The sequence below is a fragment of the Podarcis raffonei genome, chromosome 1 (assembly GCF_027172205.1).
Source record: "Podarcis raffonei isolate rPodRaf1 chromosome 1, rPodRaf1.pri, whole genome shotgun sequence".
Lineage (NCBI taxonomy): Eukaryota > Metazoa > Chordata > Lepidosauria > Squamata > Lacertidae > Podarcis > Podarcis raffonei.
The window spans coordinates 3656796-3679085 of record NC_070602.1 but is presented as its reverse complement, the minus strand read 5'-3'; the positions used below and the strand labels follow the sequence as shown (position 1 = coordinate 3679085).

The window sequence follows — 22290 nt, the reverse complement described above, 5'->3', positions numbered from 1 at the left end:
TGTTCTAAGGCAGGATACCTCTGAATATCAGTTGCTCTATAGACGATGAGGGATAGAAAAGTTGAGGGATAGAGAAGACTCTTGTCTTAACACTCCTTGTGAACTTCCTAGAGATTCAGGGAGGAGAGGGCTATTGATGGCTACTAACCATTACGACGGGACGCAGGTGGCACTGTGGGTTAAACCACAGAGCCTAGGGCTTGCCGATCAGAAGGTCGGTGGTTCGAATCCCGGCGACGGGGTGAGCTCCCGTTGCTCGGTCCCTGCTCCTGCCCACCTAGCAGTTCGAAAGCACATCAAAATGCAAGTAGATAAATAGGTACCTCTCTGGCAGGCAGGTAAACGGTGTTTCCGTGTGCTGCTCTGGTTCGCCAGAAGCGGCTTAGTCCTGCTGGCCACATGACCCGGAAGCTGTACGCCGGGTCCCTCGGCCAATAAAGCGAGATGAGCGCCGCAACCCCAGAGTCGGTCATGACTGGACCTAATGGTCAGGGGTCACTTTACCTTTACCTAACCATTACGACTATTCTCTGCCTCCACATTCGGAGTCAGCAGTGCTTCAGGATACCAGTTTCTGGACACTACAGGAGGAGAGAGGGCTCTTGTGCTCAGATTCTGCTTGCTGGTTTCCCCCAGGTAAGCCACTGTGAGACCAGGATGCTAGACTAGACGGGCCGTCTGCCTGATCCAGCAGTGAAGCTCTCTTTTTCTTGCTCTTATGTTCTCGGTTCATGTCTCTGTCGCCATCTTTTGGGATGGGGTGTTCTTTGGCTTCATACCTTACTTTACATGAGCAGTACAGTCGTACCTTTGTTCTCGAATGCCTTGGTACTCGGTTTTGGCTCCTGAATGCCGCAAACCTGGAAGTGAATGTTCTGGTTTGTGAATGTTTTTTGGAAGCCGAACGGCCGACACGGCTTCCAGTTAAGTGCAGGAAGCTCCTGCGGCCAGTCGGAAGCTGCAAGTCCAAACTTAATTCTCTCCTCTTAGGCAAAGATCACAAGACGACCTGGCTGGTAGCCAGATTCTGCACCCAGATTTGTAGGCACAGATCATTCTCTAGAATAAAATAGCTTACGAGGGAAATGCTGAAGTCGCCCTTTGGGGTGCCTCAGGGTCAATTTTTATGGGAGCCCAAATCTCAGTTGTATGGGTGTATGTATACGTCTCAATTTTAACTTATGAGTTATTGCTGCAATCTCCTCTGATTGTATACCGTATTTTTCGCTCCATAAGACGCACTTTTTTCCTCCTAAAAAGTAAGGGGGATGTGAGTGCGTCTTATGGAGCGAATGGCACTGCGCAGAGAGGGATTGCTGCGCAGCGCCTCTCCTGCAAAGTGGGAGGAGGAACGGAGCCCCTTCTGTTCCTCCTCTCGCTTCTCTGAAGGGGCGCTGCACAGCTCTCCTTCAGGACAGGAACGGAGCCCCGCTAGCTGTCCTGGCTTCTGCCTTAACCACACGCAGCCTCTTCTGGGCAGGGGGAGCCTTCATCCCACTGCCCTGAAGAGACTTCAGGCTCTTACTGTTCTGGCTTCTGGGATTCAGAATATTTTTTTTCTTGTTTTCCTCCTCCCAAAACTAGGTGCGTCTTATAGAGTGAAAAAATACGGTATTTTATTTTTATGAAGGCTGTTTTTATTGTGTTATGCGAGCTGGTCTTTGACCGTAATAAATTATCTATCAATCGGAAGCTGCGCCTTGGTTTGCGAACGGTTCTCGGAGTCGAACGGTCTCGCAGAACAGATTCCGTTCCGAGAACCAAGGTACAACTGTACCTCACCCCCCCACACATCAGATCCCTGCAGAGGATCCACAGTGGAGCAACCAGTTTGCTCCAAGAACGTCTCCTCTAGAGCACATGTTGGCTCTTATTGGGAGCTGTCTGGATGCAGGCAAAAATTCTCCTGTAGGCACTTCGGCTATTTTGACGTAAACCGGTCCTCATCTTTCCTAAAACGAGCCTTAAATCCCCCGACAGATCAGCCAGATGAGTTCCCTTGAGCGTGAGCTAGAAGCCGTCAATCTGGAAAACGAAGGCCTACGGAAGAAGCAAGTCAAACGGGACGAACAGGTGATGGAGGTCTGTTTCAGTAGATGGTGCGTTTCTGATGTCAGAAATGAACTGGGAATCGTTTTGCTTGAGGATTTAGGCCAGGGATTTATTTATTTGAGCTTGCAGATCTAAGGGGACTCCAGGGCTGTACAAGATGACGGTCCTTAAGAGATGGATTGTCCCACAACAGAATACATACAGCTAAAGAAGAGGCCTTTGGCTGAGTTTTCCAAAGAGGAATTAACGCACCAGCTTCACATAGACAGAATCAGGGAGGACAGATCTGTCAACAGCTACCAGTGATGATAAATATCTACATTTATTATTATTGTAATAACCTGCAATTTTGTAAGAATATATATTTAGATGAATAAATGATCAAATTAAGTTAATTTGGATCTGCAGAAGATATTCAAAACGAATTTAAGGAACCGCAGAAAGAGGTGAAAGGAAGTAAAGTTTTGAAATGTTAAAATGGTTGTAAAATTAGTGAAATGTATAAAAAAAAATTAAAAGATAAGTATCTACATGTAGAAAGGCAGTACAGTGGAACCTCGGTTTTTGAACTTAATCCTTTCCGGAAGACAATTCAACTTCCAAAAAGTTTGAAAACCAAGGACAAATGGGCTGACCGCAAAGTCAATGGGGGAAAATGAAAAACGGGGCCTGGAAGGCCATTCGGCTTCCGAAAATCGTTCAGAAACGGAAGCATTCACTTCTGGGTTGTCAGCGTTTGGGTTCCGAATTGTTCGGCTTCCGAAGCGTTTGACAACCGAGGTTCCACTGTATATTGGATGCTGTAGCCAAGCAATGAACTAAGACCAGGGCAGAGCTTCAAAGGAGGAAGGAAAATCAGAACACTTCCTGATTTATGGCACCAGTGCCCAGCAAAATGAAGGGGGTCTTGCTAAGACTCTGGTGAGATGGGTTCTGCCAGGGCTTCACCAAGGTCTCTCTGAAGGAAAGACTCGGTTTGAGGGCTGTGAGAGCACTTTGAAGAGGCAAAAGAAAGGACTTATTCACACATCACACAGTTAAACTATGGAACTCCCTCCCACATGAGGGAGTGATGGACCAACCTGGATGGGTTTAAAAGAACATAGGACAAATTCAGGGAGGATAAGGCTATCAATGGTTACTACTGCTACTACTACTACTAATAATAATAATTTTATTATTTATATGCTGCCCATCTGACTAGGTTGTCCTAGCCACTCCAGGTGGCTTCCAACAAAATATTAAAACACAAAAAAACTTCAAACATTAAAAAACCTCCCCATACAGGGCTGCCTTTGGGTGTCTTCTAAAATAAGTCAGATAGATGTTTATTTCCTTTACATCAGAGGGGAGGGCGTTCCACAGGGAGGGCACCACCACCGAGAAGGCCCTGTTCCTGGTTCTCTGTGGCTTCACTTCTCAAAGTGGGGGAGCCGCCAGAAGGCCCCCAAAGCTGGATTTCCATGTCTGGGCTGGGCGATGCGGCTGGAGAAGCTCCTTCAGGTGCTAGTCTTGATGGCTACACTCCACCCCCAACATCAAGGCAAAATGCATCTGAATTCCAGTTCCTGGAAACAGCTGGATCCGGCTCTGATCTGCGGTCCTGATTCAGCTTCCAGGGTTCCCAGCGGCATCTGTTTGGCTACTGGCCAAGCAGGATGCAGCCACTAGGTGTTCCACTGGCCTGATCCTGCTCTTCTTAACTTGAGCTGGTTGCCTTTATCCGGGGGAGATGGCAGAACAAGGAAGACACGGTGAAGTTTTTCAGAAGCCGGATTCTGAGCACAGCATTATGTGTAGAGCACAGCCATCAGGGTTGAGTGGTGGGCAGGGAGGACTAACTTGCGGTTGCTGTTGCACTAGAGCTTCCACCGTGACCAGCTATCAATTCGAATATCCTTTATTAGGCATAGCAAACCACACATTATCAAACAGACACCGTATACAAATGGTGCAAAATACGAGCTCAACGTAACAAGGTTTGTCCCAGTCAGATGTTTAACTCCAGAGAAAATCAACTTGCATCAATAATACAATGCAACACTACCACATCACCGGTCAGTTAAGAACCACTAAATCTCTTTATAATGGCCCAGTCTTTCTACATGGACAGCACTCAAAAATTCAGCCACTATTCAAGTCATTTGATCATTCCTGTCCCAGAGCAGGTCCTGAACCCTTGGTAGCGTAGAATTGAGCCTGTTGAGTTGTAAGGCCTCTAATAAATGTCTTCTGGCATAAATGCCAAAATCACAAGAAAAGAAAATAGGTTCCTGTTTACTACATTTGCAGAGATGCTCTTGTGACCAGCTATCAGGGGCGATGGGAGTTGTAGTTTATCAGGGCTCCCCCATTCCTGACCTGTATGCTATTCTGTTGTGGGCCGTGGACCTGAAAATGATGCTCCATTTGTCTCTTCCCCCACCTCAGCTCTTCTGATTTCTGCGCAATATTCCTTGTCCTTTGGTTCGTCTTCTTGTCCCCCCTGTGCAAACTTCTCCCTTGACTTTCTTACCTCGGAAGCCCCATAACCTTCTCTCTCCCCCTTGTGCTTCCCCCCACTCCTGGCTAACCTGTGCCCAGACCTCGGGGGCTGGAGCTAGCAGAGAGGAGCGCAGTGCTCTGCCTGACGTAGCCGGCGAAGGTAGAGGAAATCTTTTCCCACTGCCATAAGCCCACATGCATGGAGAGAGAGAGAGAGAGAAGGAGTGTGTGAGAGAGAAAGCTCTTCAGCACCATGCCTTTTCTGCCCCTCCATTTACTGTATTTTTCGCTCTATAAGATGCACCAGACCACAAGACGCACCTAGTTTTTGGAGGAGGAAAACAAGAAAAAAATATTCTGAATCTCAGAAGCCAGAACAGCAAGAGGGATCGCTGCGCAGCGAAAGCAGCAATCCCTCTTGCTGTTCTGGCTTCTGGGATAGCTGCGCAGCCTGCATTCGCTCCATAAGACGCACACACATTTCCCCTTACTTTTTAGGAGGGAAAAAGTGAGTCTTATAGAGCAAAAAATACGGTGTAAGAATTAGTATGAAAGACGATTGGTTTGCCTCTTGTGTGAAAGAGCCGCTCTTCATTTTAATGGGCAAAAAGGGCGAAATGGAAGGATATTGGCTGTCATTGTTGATTCTTGTAGGCTCAGAAAGAAAAAGGTTAAGCCTAAGCTTTTAAGTTTGATCTTACAAGGAATACTGGGCAAGCTCTCTTAAACTCAAAACCAGTTTTTTGGGGGAGTGGGAATGAAGAGCGGCTCTGAGATCCCATTTTCTGTTCTTTCATTCTTGGAAATGCCATTTGTGACAATTGCCGTTGGTCATGTTTTTTGCATGCCTTTCTTGGAATGAGCATGTTGACGTTTGCATGTCTGGATTTTCTGAGGTCTCCAGAAAAAGGAAATCCCAGGGGTTTCTGGGCTTCCACACAGAATGCCAGTGAATGTGTGCTTTCTAACGTTGCTGCGATTGAGAAATGCTTCGTGTTTTTAAGTGCAGTGTAATTGCATCTTAAGGGACGCGGGTGGCGCTGTGGGTTAAACCACAGAGCCTAGGACTTGCTGATCAGAAGGTTGGCGGTTCGAATCCCCGCGACGGGATGAGTTCCCGTTGCTCGGTTCCTGCTCCTGCCAACCTAGCAGTTCGAAAGCACATCTAAGTGCAAGTAGATAAACAGGTACCACTCCGGCAGGAAGGTAAACGGCGTTTCCGTGCACTGCTCTGGATCACCAGAAGCTGCTTAGTCATGCTGGCCACATGACCCGGAAGCTGTACGCCGGCTCCCTCGGCCAATAAAGCGAGATGAGCGCTGCAACCCCAGAGTTGGCCACGACTGGACCTAATGGTCAGGGGTCCCTTTACCTTTTCCTTTAATTGCATCTTACCTGCAGGTTTGGTTCCAGGGGTTTTGGGTAGGCACAAAAGCCAAACCCTTACAACCAGCACTGTAGCTAGCAGCAGAATGGAAAGAGAGAATTCCCCCCTTCTCCCAGAGCCCACGTGCAGAGCCAGCCAGCAAGATGAAATGCTTAAAAGCAGACCAGGTGCAAAAAGAGATAGGACAGAGAGAGACAGACAGACACCTGGTCCAAAACCCTGCAGAGCTGCAGGACTTATCCAGGCTTCCTTTGTTTTGTTTTTTGCAAAATTGTTTTTACCAATTTTCCAATTTTTAACAAATCAACCACAAATTGAAGCAAATTTAATTTTAAAAATCCAAAAACTGGCTTCCCACACTCCATTTTTTATATGTCCATAGTTTCCTCTTGTTGTTGCATTATTTTCCCAGTTATTTCTAATTCACATTCCACTCCTTACAATTAGCTTTATATTGCAATAGTTTTTTGTTGTTTTTAATTTATAATCCTTAACTGTCAGCTATCCACTTGCCAATTCCTGCATGATATTTTAACATTTCCAGTATGTACAAGGGAGATTACTCAAGAAATTATCAATCTACAATAAATCAATAATTATGATTTCTAAAGCAAATTCTCCAGGCTTCCTTTTCTAGCCACAGGCCTGCTCTTTAAAACTTCATGTCCGAACAGTTTGTTTTTTGCCCTGGTGCTTTCTCTGCAAACAAAAAACAAAAAAACTCTTTCCTGCTGAATTGGAGCAAATGGCCATCCATGGAATACTCAAATTGCTGATTGTTCTGATTCAGCATTAGAAAGTTTTTTTCTGGGGAAAGTGGGGGGGACGGGGGACACAGAGCTTCAAAGAGCAGACCTGTGACCCCAAAGGCTTGTTACTCATTGTCAAACCAGTCTCCCGCCCAGCGCAAGGAACAGCCAGTGACACTCCTGCAGATGATCTCGGCGATTAAGCAGGGATATTGGTGTTCTGTGTGAACTTATGAGGCACTCTCCCTACCTTGGATCAAATCTACGCTTCCAGGTGCCGTAAGAAAGCTGCAGAGATAGCACAGGATTGTGCGCACCCCGGAAATGATCTCTTTCAGCTTCTGCCTTCTGGGAGAAGGTACAGGCTTATAAAGACTAGGACTAGCCGCCTGAGAAACAGTTTCTATTTAAATGCGATTTTGGCTTTAAATGCAGTTTAAGGTAGTCTCTATGGGAGTATAGGGACACGGGTGGCGCTGTGGGTTAAACCACAGAGCCTAGGGCTTGCTGATCAGAAGGTCGGCGGTTCGAATCCCTGCAACGGGGTGAGCTCCTGTTGCTCGGTCCCTGCTCCTGCCAACCTAGCAGTTCGAAAGCACATCAAAATGCAAGTAGATAAATAGGTACCACTCTGGCGGGAAGGTAAACGGCGTTTCCGTGTGCTGCTCTGGTTCGCCAGAAGCGGCTTAGTCATGCTGGCCACATGACCTGGAAGCTGTATGCCGGCTCCCTCGGCCAGTAAAGCGAGATGAGCGCCGCAACCCCAGAGTCGCCCACGACTGGACCTAATGGTCAGGGGTCCCTTCACCTTCACTATGGGAGTATATTGTATTTAATTATGGGGTATCAGAGTTTTTGGGGGGCTAACCAGGCTGGGATAGCTGGGATCCAGGTTTGCTGGTTTCTGAATGTCTGATGTAGATTTTCGATTTTGTTCTTCCGTATGGGACAATGACAATAAAGATTATCGTATTGTGTCCTTGCGAGGCGTCCTTTAACCCTCTCCCTCCTGCCCCTTTCCTCTCGCGCAGCAGCTGCTACACTCGAGCTCCAGCGTGATGCTTAGCCCGTCGCAGCATCCTCGCGACCTCCAGCAGCAAGGCTGCCCTGTGGTCCCCTGGGAAGAGTACCAGCAGCTCCAGCGCCAGTTCCTGCAGGAGGAGAGGAGGTGCCAGCGCCTGCAGGAGGAGCTCGAAAACCGGCCCTTGGAGACGAACATGCCCCAGGTATGTCCTCCATGCACACACTCTCTCTCTTTCCCCTTCGTGGTCCTGGGGCATAGAGAGCCTTCACCTACAGTAGGCGCCTCTCCATTTCTCCTCTTCTCATCACGGTGACCCTTTTCTCTGTTTATGCCAGTTGCAAACCCCACCCCAGTCTTCCCTAAAATGCTCCGTAGATACTATCCTTCTCTTTGTTGCACCAAGGCATGACTCCCCTGCCTTACTGTGATCAGTGTTTTGTTCGTTTGTTCACTTGCAATATCTGTAGCCGGCTCTTCATTACCAAAAAGGCACCACAGAGTCCCGGGCAACCCGCCGGATTTGTATTTCTGCAAAGTAGGGCAAAGTACTTCTTCACGCAGCGCATGGACTGTGGAACTCTCTCCCACAGGAGGCAATGGGGCCACCCACTTGGGTAGCTTTCAAAGAGGCCCCCACATGTGGTGGGAATGCCCCAAAATCCAACTATTCTGGACAACAGCCATACGAGAAGTATGCAAAATAACTAAGCAAGTTTTAGAAGTTACCCCAGAATTGGCCCTACTAAACATCTTCCAAGACAATAATGGCCACTCACATCACAAAGAACTCATAACCCACCTGCTCTCAGCATCCAGAAACATCATAGCCAGACACTGGAGAGACCTGTCAGGAGTAAGCATGGACCAATTGGACCAAATAGTATGGGAAACAGCCTTACTAGAAAAATTAACCAATAAGCTGAAACTGACATGGGGACAAATAGAAGAAGACGCCTTCACCCCGGTATGGCTCCCCTTTATCACATACACAGCCCAGCAATAGTTCTAGTATACCTGAAGGAGCATCTCCACCCCCATCGTTCAGCCCGGACACTGAGATCCAGCGCCGAGGGCCTTCTGGTGGTTCCCTCACTGTGAGAAATGAGGCCACAGGGAACCAGACAGAGGGCCTTCTCGGTAGTGGCGCCCGTCCTGTGGAACGCCCTCCCATCAGATGTCAAAGAGATAAACAACTACCTGACATTCAGAAGACATCTGAAGGCAGCCCTGTTCAGGGAAGTTTTTAATATTTAACGCTGTACTGTTTTTAATACTTGATTGGGAGCCGCCCAGAGTGGCTGGGGAAACTCAGCCAGATGGCTGGGGTATAAATAATAAATTATTATTATTATTATTATTATTATTATTATTATTATTATTATTTATTATAGTTACAGGTAGGTAGCCATTTTGGTCTGCCGTAGTCGAAACAAAATAAGAATAGAAAAAGTATGCATGCACACAAAAGCTCATACCAATAACAAACTTAGTCGGTCTCTATGGCGCTACTGGAAGGAATTTTTTTATTTTGTTTCGACAGCCCAACAAGATGACCACAAGAATCCACCAACAGCACACAAATCAATATGGCAAACCTGATCCAAAACACTCACCCCACACACACAAAAAAACAAAGTTCACCACAGCCAATCACAGATGAACAATCACACATTGGCCAACCCCAACCTCTCTCACCACCGAAGGAACTCAAGCGAATAGCAAAGAGAACCCGCACAAGCGACACTGACACAAAACCCCACACATACATTAAGTGAAATAGAAACATTGCCACCCAACTCCACCCCCAACCACTATGGCCCCCTCCACCTCTTCCCCCCTTGTCTTCCTAATGTAACGCTCATGTCTCAACCAATGAAACTGATCTGTAGAAAATGCAACTTGGGAAAAGAGACATTGCACATGCTTTTGTAAACCAAGAAATCTTTAATAAAAAATAGGATGGGACATTCGTGGAGGAGGAGGAGGAGGCTATCGGTGGCTACTAGCTAGGCCAGCCATGCTCTTGTCATGGTCCGGTCTACGGGCAATCGAAGTCCTGGCTGAGGACATCGGGACTGGGGGCAAGATGGTGGGGTGGGAGCAGAGTCCAGAAGCCAGGGGTCTGAGGGTCAGGAAGCAGGGAGTCACAAAGTCCAGGGTCCGAGAAGCAAGGAGTCAAGAAGCCGAGGTCCGAGGATCAGGAAGCAAGAAGCCAAACGCAGCAAGCCAGGAAACTGCAGTGTTGCTGTGGCAAAGAGCCGAAGGGAAATGCTGACCTTATATCCCTTCCGGCTCTTGCCACCAGGTGCGGTGAGTTACCAAGCAGCCACACCTGTGAGCCTTGCCTCCCCAGAACAAATTTAGGAAGGCCCCAGTCCTGCGAAGCCCTACTGGTCACAGGGCCCGGCTCCTGCATGCGCTGCTGTCAGCCCTCCCTCCACAGTTGGAGACATCAATACTTCTGAACCCCTATTGGTGGGGAGGGGAGAGTGCTGCTTGTGTGCTTGGATCCTGCTTGCAGGTTTGGCAGAAGAGGCACCTGGTGGGCCACTGTAAGAAGAGGATGCTCAACTAGACGGGCCATTGGCAGGGCCGTCTTGAGCATAGAAGGTACCGTGGTGCGAAGCTCCCTCCAGCGGCACACACACACACACACACACACACCGTTTCCCAGAGTTTTTTAGGGAGGACGGGGCTGCCGGCGGGGCTGGAGGAGGCGGGCAAGCGGCTGGCTGTAGCCATGGACATGCTATGTGATCTAATGACACAGGTGTCGCCCTGCTTGCCCTTTCCGCACAGCTGAGACTAATCTTTAACCGAATGTTCTTTGTGATTCCCCTGCATGTTAAGCTTGCTATTCCCCGGGAGCTGGGCTTGCTGTCCCGTGAATGTTGGGCTTGCTGTCCTTTCCTTATTATCCCCCAGCACTCGCTGATGTGTCTGTCTTGCTGCGATGGCTTAAGTGGCGCTGTTTGTCTGCATTACTAACTGTGACGTGCCGTTTTGCAACAGGCTGTGTGTGAAGCGTGTCCTCCTTGCCTTCTCTCCATAGGCCTTGCTTCCGGAGCAGAGATTGGTTCACGCAGATACGTACAGACGGATCGGTCACCTCTGACTTCCCTTGGCTGCTAAATCCACCTCATTCCTTACTCACAAATACTGGCATAAGCGGAGAAACCCTGGGATCAAATTGCTTTTTCTTTTTTCTTTTTGCTTTGTTTTTTTTTTTAAAAAAAAACAAGTTATTTTAATTTAAAACCTCTCCAGTATTATGTTTTCTTCCCCCTTATTTATTTTTCCTCATAATCTATTTTTGTTTCTTTTTGTGCGTGGGGGAAAAAAAGAGAATCACACGTTGTTGTCTATTTTTTTTCCTTAAATTTCTTATGAATCAATTTTTTTTAAAATTTATTTATGTTATTTAAAAATTGCTTATCCAGGGGAGTTTGGAAAGAGAAAGGTTATTTTTTTGCCCTCAAATTTTATGCTGTAACTATTTTTTGAACAAAAAGGTACAAATTTTTTATATATTGGATTTGAAGGAGAAAATTTGGGTTATTTATACAAAGTTTTGTACAAGATGTATCAATACTTTTTAAGTGGGGAAAGAGCTACACTTTTTTATTTTAATTGGACAAATAAAATACACATTTTAAATATGTGTGTGTCTTCTTCTCTTACTAAACCGGGGGGGGGAGGGGGGGAACCTCCAGTCCAGGGGCTCAATCTGGCCCTCCAGCATAGCTGTCAACTTTTCCCATTTCTTGCGAGGAATCCTATTCGGAATAAGGGAATTTCCCTTTAAAAAAGGGGAAAGTTGACAGCTACGCCCTCCAGGCCCTTGGAATTCTCCTCTGGCCTCCATTTCCAAAATATAGGATAAAAAACAAATAAAATTAAACTTACATGGAGCAACAGTGTTTTGTGTTGTGTAGGCTCCTGAGATGTACCGTATTTTTCGCCCTATAGGACGCACTTTTCCCCCTCCAAAAATGAAGGGGAAATGTGTGTGCGTCCTATGGTGCGAATGCAGGCTTTCGCTGAAGCCTGGAGAGCGAGAGGGGTCGGTGCGCACCGACCCCTCTCGCTCTCCAGGCTTCAGGAGAGCCCCACCGCCAGCCCCACAAGCTCGGGGGACAGCGGGGAGGCGGAACGCTGCCATCCCGCTGTCCCCCGACTTGGCTAGAAGGCTGGCGACGGGGAGAAGCCGGCTCCTCCCCGTCGCCAGCCCCGCAAACTGGGGAGACAGCGGGAGAGGCGCAGCGCGCCCTTCCCGCTGTCCCCCGACTTGGCTAGAAGGCTGGCGGGGGGGAGAAGCCTGCTCCTCCCCGTCGCCAGCCCCGCAAAATCGGGAGATAGCGGGAGAGGCGCAGCGCGCCCTTCCCGCTGTCCCCCGACTTGGCTAGAAGGCTGGCGACGGGGAGAAGCCTGCTCCTCCCCGTCGCCAGCCCCGCAAACTCGGGAGACAGCGGGAGAGGCGCAGCGCGCCATCCCGCTGTCCCCCGACTTGGCTAGAAGGCTGGCGGGGGGGAGAAGCCTGCTCCTCCCCGTCGCCAGCCCCGCAAACTCGGGAGACAGCGGGAGAGGCGCAGCGCACCATCCCACTGTCTCCCGACATGGTTTGGAGGCTGGCGGAGGGCTTCCTCCTCCCCCAGCCCCGCAAGCTCCCAGAGCGATGCCAAAGCTGCGCGCAGCTTCGGCATGGCTCTGGGTCCCGTTCTGGGGGAGGGGGAAGCTCGGGCTTCCCCCGCCCCAGCCCCGCGCCTGGCGGGGGGGGGAAAATAATTTTTTCCCCTTTATTTCCCCCCCCCCCCAAATCTAGGTGCGTCCTATGGACCGGTGCGTCCTATCGTGCGAAAAATACGGTAAGTCATGGGCCCCGCCTGCTCGCCTGCTCCCTAAAACATCACTGGTTTGCTCCTTTCTATATACAGTGGTACCTTGGTTCTCAAACTTACTCCGTTCCGGAAGTCTGTTCCAAAACCAAAGCGTTCCAAAACCAAGGTACGCTTTTGCATAGAAAGTAATGCACAACGGATTAATCCGTTACAGACTTTTAAAAGCAACCCCTAAAACAGCAATTTAACATGAATTTTACTATCTTACCGGTAATTGTATTTTTGTGCAAATGGCTTTAGATACCTGTTAGCTCCTTTGTTGGCCAACAATTACTTTGATAAAATACATATTTTGTTATGTGCAAATGGCTTTAGATACCTATTAGGTCCTTTGCTGGACAAGAAAGGAAGAATGGCAAGCTAAGCTTATGGACTGTGCGGAACTGGCTAAACTGACAGACAGGATACATGAGGGAGACAACACTAATTTCATAAAAGAGTGGGAACCATTTATAAACTGGTTATAAAGTGCGTTACTTCCAGGTTTCGCTGCTCGCACATGCGCAGATGCTCAAAATGACGTCATGCGCGGAAGCGGCAAAACGCAACCCGCGCAGACATGCCATCGAGTCTTACATTCCGTTCAGAATGCGAACGGGGCTCCGGAACACATCCCATTCGCATCCCAAGGTACCACTGTATAAAGATTTTGACTTATTGGCAGATTTTGACTAAACTTTCACAACTGTATAAGAGGCAAAATCAGCAGGGTACAGAATTTGTTTAATGAATCAATACGGAAATACAGGGGAAGCCAAAGAGGGAGGAGGGGAGAAATATGGATATATAAATTATTTAATTAAGATTTATGGAAAATATGTTGTTATAATTTGAAAATTCAATAAAAAATTTATAAAAATAAATATACATATATACCTATTAGGTCCATAAATGACCATATAGCATATATTCAACACCCAAAACGGGGACAATTTGTTGTTGACAAAGGACAGCTGGACATAGAAAAGGCCCCACTACCTTCAGTAGCTGAGGGCCGCATCAAACCTAAATCCAGCCCTGCTCACATGGACAGACGAAGTTCAGATATCTGTGGCCTATGAGGAAACGGATCTTGGGGTCGTGGTGGGGGATAACTAAATGGAAACATCAGCCCCACCTGCTTCAGCTGTGAAAGGCAAATCCCACACCTGGGATTGTAGAAGGAGGAGCTGGAAGGGAACCTGGCGGTCATCTAGTCCAACCCTACACAATGCAGGACTCTCAACCGAAGCCACTGCCTTTATTGTAGCGCCTTCTTGCTGGAAGTGCTGTGGCTCAGTGGTAAGAGCATCTGCTTTGTGTGCAGAAGGTTTCAGGTTCAATCCCTGGCAGGAACTGGAAACTCCCAGTTTCTGGAACCCTGGAGAGTCGCTGCCGATCAGTGTAGGCAGTACTAAGCTAGATGGAGCAGTGCTCTGACTCTGTATAAAGGCAGCTTCCTCTATTCCTTATGGTGCAACCACACCTGGAATACCGTGTGCGGTTCTGATCCCCTCAAAAAGGACATTATAGCTTTGGGGAAAGTACAGGAGAGAGCAACTGAAATCATAGAATTGGAAGACAGACCCCCTAATGTCATCTAGTCCAACCCTCTGCAGTGCAGGAATCACAGCTAAAGAATCCCTTGACAAGCGGCCCTCCAACCTCTGATTACAAGCCTCCCATGAAGGGTGATGGGATGCGGGTGGCGCTGTGGGTTAAACCACAGAAGGTTGGCAGACAAGGTGAGCTCCCGTTGCTCGGTCCCTGCTCCTGCCCACCTAGCAGTTCGAAAGCACGTCAAAGTGCAAGTAGATAAATAGGTACCGCTCCGGCGGGAGGGTAAACGTCGTTTCCGTGCGCTGCTCTGGTTCGCCAGAAGCGGCTTAGTCATGCTGGCCACATGACCTGGAAGCTGTACACCGGCTCCCGCGGCCAGTAAAGCGAGATGAGCACCGCAACCCCAGAGTCGGCCACGACTGGACCTAATGGTCAGGGGTCCCTTTACCTTTATGAAGGGTGATGGGACGCCGACAACAGCATGATAGAGGTTAATAATAATAATAATAATAATAATAATAATAATAATAATAAATTTTATTTATACCCCACCTGCCAGAGCTGGGCTCAGGGCGGCTAACACCAGTAAAATTACAGTAAAAATATAGGGGGGGGGCAAATTTAAAATACAGGTTGAAATGCAATTTAAAATGTAGCCTCATTTTAAAGTAGCAGTAGCTGATAAATCAAGACCATAAGGGGAGGGAAACATAAGGGTCAGACTGAGTCCAAACCAAAGGCCAGGTGGAACAGCTCTGTCTTGCAGGCCCTGCGGAAAGATGTCAAGTCCCTCAGGGCCCTGGTCTCTTGTGACAGAGCGTTCCACCAGGCCGGGGCCAGTACTGAAAAGGCCCTGGCCCTAGTTGAGACCATTCCAACCAACTTGCAACTTGGGACCTCCAAAATATTGTCATTTGTGGACCTTAAGGTCCTCCACGGGGCATACCAGGAGAGGCGGTCCCATAGGTATGTGGGTCCTAGGCTGCATAGGGCTTTAAAGGTTAAAACCAGCACCTTAAACCTGACCCTGTACTCCACCGGGAGCCAGTGCAGTTGTTATAGCACTGGGTGAATGTGCTCCCGCAGCCAGGACCCCGTAAGGAGTCTCACCACGGTATTCTGCACCCGCTGGAGTTTCTGGGTCAGTCTCAAGGGCAGCCCCACGTAGAGCGAATTACAATAACGAAGCCTGGAGGTGACCGCCACATGGATCACTGTGGCCAGAATTATGCATGGTGTAGTTGTTGTTGTTTAGTCGTGTTCGCCTCTTCGTCACCCCCTGGACCAGAGCACGCCAGGCACTCCTGTCTTCCACTGCCCCCCGCAGTTTGGTCAGACTCATGCTGGTAGCTTCAAGAACACTGTCCAACCATCTCGTCCTCTGTCGTCCCCTTCTCCTTGTGCCCTCCATCTTTCCCAGCATCAGGGTCTTTTCCAGGGAGTCTTCTCTTCTCATGAGGTGGCCAAAGTCTTGGAGCCTCAGCTTCAGGATCTGTCCTTCCAGGGAGCACTCAGGGCTGATTTCCTTCAGAATGGAGAGGTTTGATCTTCTTGCAGTCCATGCGACTCTCAAGAGTCTCCTCCAGCACCAGAATTCAAATTCACCTGGAGCAGGAACCGGCAAGCCACACCAGTATCCCTGCCAAGAAAACTCCATGAACAAAGACAACAGGCATATGAAAATACTTACTGTAACTAAATGACCAGTCGCATTGCAAGAGCTCAGTTCTGCCCCCCCATGCCTGTCCACCCCCTAAATTCTGGCTACACCCGTGGAATAGGGTTTGAACTTGGGTGGGTGTTGTTTATTTGGGGTGTGTGTTTTAAATTGCTCTTTTCCTTGTTATTTGTTTTGCAACACAAGAAAATCTTCAATAAAAACTAATTTTGAAAAAAGACCAGTTAATTGCCCTGCAGCCTAGCAGGACTGAGTCTTCATAATGCGCCCTTGTGTTCCATTTTAGGGTGGACAAGAGCATCTGCTCAAAACCATGGAAAAGCGCATGATGGATGTTGAACAGCAGCTGAGGCTGGTGAAGAGGCTGCTCCAAGACAAAGTCAATCAGCTCAAAGAACAGGTGAGCCTTTGCCCTCAATCTGGAGCAGCTAACCTGTGGTTGCAGGATTCTAATTCCCATCATCCCTGACCACTGGTCATGCTGGCTTCTGGGGCTGATGGGAGTTGGAGTCCAGCAACAACTGGAAGGCAAAAGGTTCCCGCTCCTGTTTCAGTCATCGAGTGATGGTTCCTCAACAGCTCAGGGAATCTCCAATATGTGGGATAAATATCAGCTGCAAATAACCAGCATGCTTAGCTCTAGTAAATGCATGAAGGGGTTAAGACCACAGAGTAAGCCATCCTCCCAGGCTTTGCTAGGTCACCCGCCACCCCTCACTTTGGGAGAAAAATTTGGGAAAACTGGGTGCATTGTCGGGGCTGTTTGATCTAAGCCCAGACCGTGTGGCTTTACCAAGTCGTCTTTGTGTTTCTATACAAATAATTTAGAAACATTTTTCAATTTTGAAACTAAGTTTTGCTGCCTGTGTTGTCTTGCTGCTGTATGGAAAAGCATATGAATCTGACCTTTGAAGAGTTAGTAAGTAAAGCATTTTTAACTTACCAAACAGGTGGTCTCTTTCAATGCTAAGGGAAGAAAGGGGAACTTTGGAAAGAAACTTAGAAGGGGACATTGTAAAGTCTAACAAATTATATTTGCACACTTTTCTTTGCTTGCCTCTCATCAAGAGAGTATTTGTCCCAAACCTGGATCTAGAAACATGAGGAATTTCCCTTTTCTTCTTTTAAGATGATTACAACCAAACATTTAAAAAGCGCACAACATGAATATTTCGGGGTTGAGTTGGGATGAGCACCTGGGGTTATGGGGTCAGGGCAGAGCGTTACGGAACACAGATCTCGCTTTTGCACCCTTGGGGAGCAAGCCCTCATTTGCTGCCTGTGTTTTCCAGCTTGCCAAGAACACGAAAGCCGACGAGATGGTGAAGGACCTCTTTGTGGAGAACGCCCAGCTCCTGAAGGCCCTGGAGATGACCGAGCGGAGGCAGAAGACCGTGGAGAAGAAGAACTACTTGCTGGAAGAAAAGATTGCCAACCTTGGCCGGATTGTCAAAAACCTGACCTCGCCCACCTTGGGCTCCGCTGCTCAGTTGGGGTCTTAGCAAAGCCATACCCGCCTGTCTCTGCACAGCTGGGGACGCACTTTACTTAAAGCTGCCTTTTTAAGAATAGTGACAACGGCTGCCCTTTAGTTGTTCCTTCTCTGCCCCAAAGAAACCCCGGTTCTGTTCTCGGGTGCACATTATCCCCACATGCCTTGTGGCGCAATGTTGCTCTACCAGCCCTAGAAGGTGGCCAGACCGAGGCTGATCTTCTCATCAGGTGATTCAGGAAAAGCCAGAGCTCTTAGAGCATCTCGTTTCCTGATCTGATGGGGCAGCGGAGGTGAGAAAACACATGGGACGCGGACAGAGCAGAGAGGACCAGCTGAGGACAAGGGAGATTTGAACCTCAGGCTCTTGGGGATTAAGGGGAGGTCTGGAGATGGATCTCTTCAGGGAATCTCAGGGCCAGGAGCCAAACGTTGACCTCAGGGCACCCAGTTAGCCCACAAGCATCACTGCTCAAAGGGCCACGTTGCTCAGACAGGTGAATCAAGCTTGGAGAACGTTCAATCAAGGGTGGGGAGCCACAGGCCTGGGAACCAATTGCACCCCATCCTTGCCTCTCTAGATGCCCCTCCGGCCACAGCCCCTCCCCAGCCCTGCTCCACACACCAATGGTCTGATTCAGTATAAGGCTGTGAGGTGCCTGTGTGCATCTCAGAGCAAGAGAGAGAGAATATCTCTGGCTTTCATGTGCCTGGAATGTACCTACAGTTGTTGTTGTTTAGTCGTGTCCAACTCTTCATGACCCCCTGGACCAGACCACACCAGGCACTCCTGTCTTCCACTGCCTCCCATAGATTGGTCAAACTCATGCTGGTAGCTTCGAGAACACTGTCCAACCATCTCTGTCGTCCCCTTCTCCTTGTGCCCTCCATCTTTCCCAACATCAGGGTCTTTTCCAGGGAGTCTTCTCTTCTCATGAGGTGGCCAAAGTATTGGAGCCTCAGCTTCAGGATCTGTCCTTCCAGTGAGCACTCAGGGCTGATTTCCTTCAGAATGGAGAGGTTTGATCTTCTTGCAGTCCATGGGACTCTCAAGAGTCTCCTCCCGCACCATAATTCAAAAGCATCCATTCTTCGGCGATCAGCCTTCTTTATGGTCCAGCTCTCACTTCCATACATCACTACTGGGAGTACCTACTTTACATAAGTGTAATGGGTGCATCCAATGCTCTACTCGCTTTTTTGCCTCTGAGACGCCTTGCCCCCTGCCCAAATTGCCCTGCAACCTTTGGGTTGAAAAAGGTTCCCCACCCCTGCCTTTTGGGATTAAGGGGAGCCTACAGGTGGATCTCTTCGCCTCAGACCACCTCCCCAACCCGAAAGTCAGTGTGGCAGAAAGAGGAGAAGCACGTCTTGGGGTTGTGGGATGGTTGTGTGGGCGAGGGGAGATGGTTTCCCACCACAAACAGAAGCCAAGCAGAGGTCCTAAGGCCCTCCTTTCTGCAGGTGGCACCCACAGAATTCTGCAAACTGTTCGGGAGGGGGGAATAACTGATTTGCAGATCGGAAGGGGCATTGCTGGGTGGTCAAAGGCACTTGGTGCATGCAGCCGGTTCCTGCCTCAACCTCCAGAATGTCAGGGAGCCATAGTCTGTATATGGCAGTATCATATCAAATGGACACTCATGAACAGTAGTAGCTCCCGCTTCACAAATAAAGGCTTTATTGAGCCTGTCTGGTTTTTAAGGCATATCTGGCCATTTTTATTCATCTGCCCCAAAGTGAATTGTGATCCCTGCATTGCAGGGAATTGGACTAAATGATTCTCAAGGGTCCCTTCCAACTCTTCAGTTCTGTGAATACCAAAATTCTCAATAACCCGAATTCCATGCACATATTCAAATGAACAGCTGTGAATGCCGTCTCAGGACAGGTGCTTCAGTTAATGTGGTCCGAGTGCTTTAAATGTGTGGTGCGCACCTTGGAGGGCACATTCTCAGCCTTGATTCAGTTCCTGACATTTTCCATGGGTTTCTTCTGCAACATGCCATTGACGCAAAAATAGTGCATTCATAGTGGATTAACATTGGACCATCCGCCCTTCCTCCTGTGTTATTATTTTGCAATGTTTCCCCAGTGTTTTATTGCTGTCTGGGGGGGCACTCTAAAAAGTTACAGGACTGGAGATAAATAAGTATGCCTACCTCCAAAATTCTGCAGGCACAAACAATATCGAAAGCGGGGTTGTGTATAACCGCCCCACTATGGCATCATAAGGGCAAATAAAAATTATGTTAAGTTGTGGGTGAACATATCAGACGACACAGCGATTCTTCAAACAGCTCTTGTTTATTCACAGGCCAGAACAGAACTGAACTGAAGGGTTCAGTCAGCCTGCTTATATAGAGCTCCAGTACAACGTAACTGTAACTATTTTCTAAAACTATCCAATCACTGAACGTCACTTTCGATCCCTTATTTGCATAACTATCTACAGTTTCCCCCTGCTGGCCCAGGGTGAGAACTTCAGTACATAACAAATTATGCCTGCATTCTGGGGAGTTGCTGAGAGTCACGGTTGATCATTGTAGGTCAGGTTAAAGAGTCCCATGATGCAGTCGGGCACCATCAGTCCTGTGGGTTTCCTGGGAAATTTCCCATGCAAATTAGGGGTCCGTTGCATCTGAAAGTTTTCTGGTGACCTAAGTGATCTCACTCAGCCGGTTCATTTTACACATTTTATTTTATGAACAAAGCGGACAACTTCGTAAAACGCCAAGTTTGCCCGATACTGGCGCCTGGTCGTCGTTACTGCCAAAGGTATGGTAATTTTCCGTAGGAAAACAGAGCTCTAAGAGAAGCTTTTCCACCCTCAGGTTGCAGAGAGTCGTTGGCCACCCTGCCGTGGACCGCAGCTTAGAGACAATGAAACTTGAACATGCCTTAACTTGTGCATTTAGCTGTGGCCTCACCTCTGCCGTGTCAACGCCAAAGGGGAATGCTCAGGGAACAGCACACAGATCCTATAGCCATGTAGCTTTGCGTGTGTCCTTTCTTCTGACTTTACGTGAGCACTAAACCTTCTACTGAGTTGCTGCTAGGGAGACGCATCGCCAGCCAGCCGGAGCAGGGAGCCCCCTGGCCCATGTCCAAGGCTTGTTAGTCTATTACCGCACAAGGCAGCTCCACATATTCCTTCTGTACCCTGGAGGATGTGAATGCTGAAACCCACCAGTTGCCTTAATACAGAGACCAGGCACCAGCTGAGATTCCTTACATTGCAGAGGGTTGGACCAGCTGATTCTTGGGGTCCCTCCACAATTCTATTATTCCTCTTCCTGCAATTCAGCTGGTGCATTCCCCTAAGCTGTTTAGAGGGGCAAGTCCCACACACTCCTTGGGGATGCCAGTTTTAGGGGAATCAAGCCATTCACCATCTATGGTTCTTTATTCCCATGACGTGATTGAAACTCTAGGGGCCTGAGAAACAGCCTCGTGGTGAAAAAATGCTCCATAGAGGCTCAGCAAAGTCCCAACCCGAGTCTCTTTTGGAAGCACTGCAAACCTAGTTTTCGTTCACACGGACTATCTTGGGTAGGGTTACCTCTGTGTATTTGGGCTATGCTGGGACTAATTTTAATGGTAACTCTCACGCATGTTTGTTGCCTTGTTATCCCATCCTGAGCCCTTTGGGCAGGCAATAAATATAAATCAATAAAATAAAATGAGGCAAGTGTTGTCATTTTTTGAAAGTGCAGATCCTTTCCGTTTTCAGCCATGGCTGCGTTTCGTTCCATAAAAGTTTGCAAAACGTGTAAAACACCTTGAGCCTTTAACAAACGAACAAAAAAAGTTCAAAATAAAATACGCAAACCGTTTTGCAAAGAAGTGTTGCTGTTTGTAAAACTGCTCGTGCGAAAGGGGAAACCCCTCAAAGAAAGAGGAAGGAGGTCCCAGCCTCTGGCTCAGGGCTATTTATCTCTCTGAGGCTTCCTCTGAGCAAACTTGAAAGCCTCTTTATCACCGTCAGAGCAAGGCAGTCCATCAGTTGCCCCAATGCTCCAGCAGATGATGGTATAGCTCCTGCTCAGGGGGCAGGGGGATGTCTCAGAGTTGCATTCCTCCAAATCCCTTTGTTATAAGAAAAAAACGGCTCCTTTTCCCTTATGGGGTGTCCAAGAGCCCGGATAGAGTCCTCCTGTAGGTTCTCTATCGGTAGGAGAAAATAACAGAGGCCAACCAGAGAATATTGAGAAGCAAAGCAGCTAGTAAGCCTGATCTTTATTAAACTGTTGCAACAGGATCCCCTGCTCACCCCACGCAGGAAAGAAGGAGGAACCCAGAACAAAGGTGTTCCTGCCTTTATATAGACTTTTGAAATTGCCACCCTGTAGTTCAAGACCACCCTTCAAAACATCATACATACATCACAGAAGGAGGCGGGTCTACAGCAGAAATCCTGTCTGCCAGAATACCTGATAATGGTCACTGATTGCTTTACCTGGGCAGCCTGGCCATTCTTTTATGATGGTCAATACTTTAGTTCCTCAATCCAGGTCATAGGCTCACCCTATTCATGCACAAATACCCCCTTAAGACAGGATTTGTGAGCAAAGAGACAATGGAGACAGTGGCAGAGCTTCAATCTCCAGTGGGGGGGAGGGGCGGAGAGCAGATGGGGGCATGGCACGCTGTCTGCAGGGGCATGGTGTGCATCCTGGGGACATGGCGTGCTGCGCGTGGCACGTGTCCTGGAGGTGCGGTGCACCGCCTGCAGGGGTGTGGCGCCCAGTGGTGGGGGGAAGCCATGATGGCACCCCACCAGGATCGTGCCGCCGGGGGTGATACGCTCCCCCCGCACCCCCGTTCCTCCGCCAGTGAATGGGGAGGCTTTTCCCATTTCCTTCCTCACTGCAGAGAATTATTTGAGGTCGCTGGAGGAGTCAAAATGGCTTCAGGATTGCTCTCCTGTACTATTTCAGACATGTGATTTACATACTGATGTATGTATTTACCTTGTACATTTATG

General features: G+C 48.4%; 1 protein-coding gene and 1 non-coding gene across 18 annotated transcripts in view; both read left to right on the top strand.

Moving 5' to 3' along the window:
* The window catches only part of NIN (ninein), a 131843-nt gene extending 110849 nt beyond the window's left edge, over nucleotides 1-20994 (top strand). For 5 of the 17 annotated variants that reach the window (XM_053386586.1, XM_053385893.1, XM_053387018.1 and 2 more), the window contains 4 exons: nucleotides 1981-2082; nucleotides 7704-7898; nucleotides 16098-16211; nucleotides 17104-20994. In XM_053386586.1, the coding sequence (XP_053242561.1) occupies nucleotides 1981-2082; nucleotides 7704-7898; nucleotides 16098-16211; nucleotides 17104-17313 (621 nt within the window). In that variant the 3' untranslated portion in view covers nucleotides 17314-20994. Of the gene's footprint in view, nucleotides 1-1980; nucleotides 2083-4635; nucleotides 4697-7703; nucleotides 7900-10748; nucleotides 11356-16097; nucleotides 16212-17103 lie in introns of those variants that run through there. The other 12 variants (XM_053386067.1, XM_053387186.1, XM_053386241.1 and 9 more) reach the window with 11 other exon arrangements.
* Nucleotides 13862-13931, top strand: TRNAT-UGU (transfer RNA threonine (anticodon UGU)). Its single transcript has one exon. It is a non-coding gene; the product is annotated as a tRNA-Thr (tRNA).
* Nucleotides 20995-22290: the final 1296 nt, after the last annotated feature.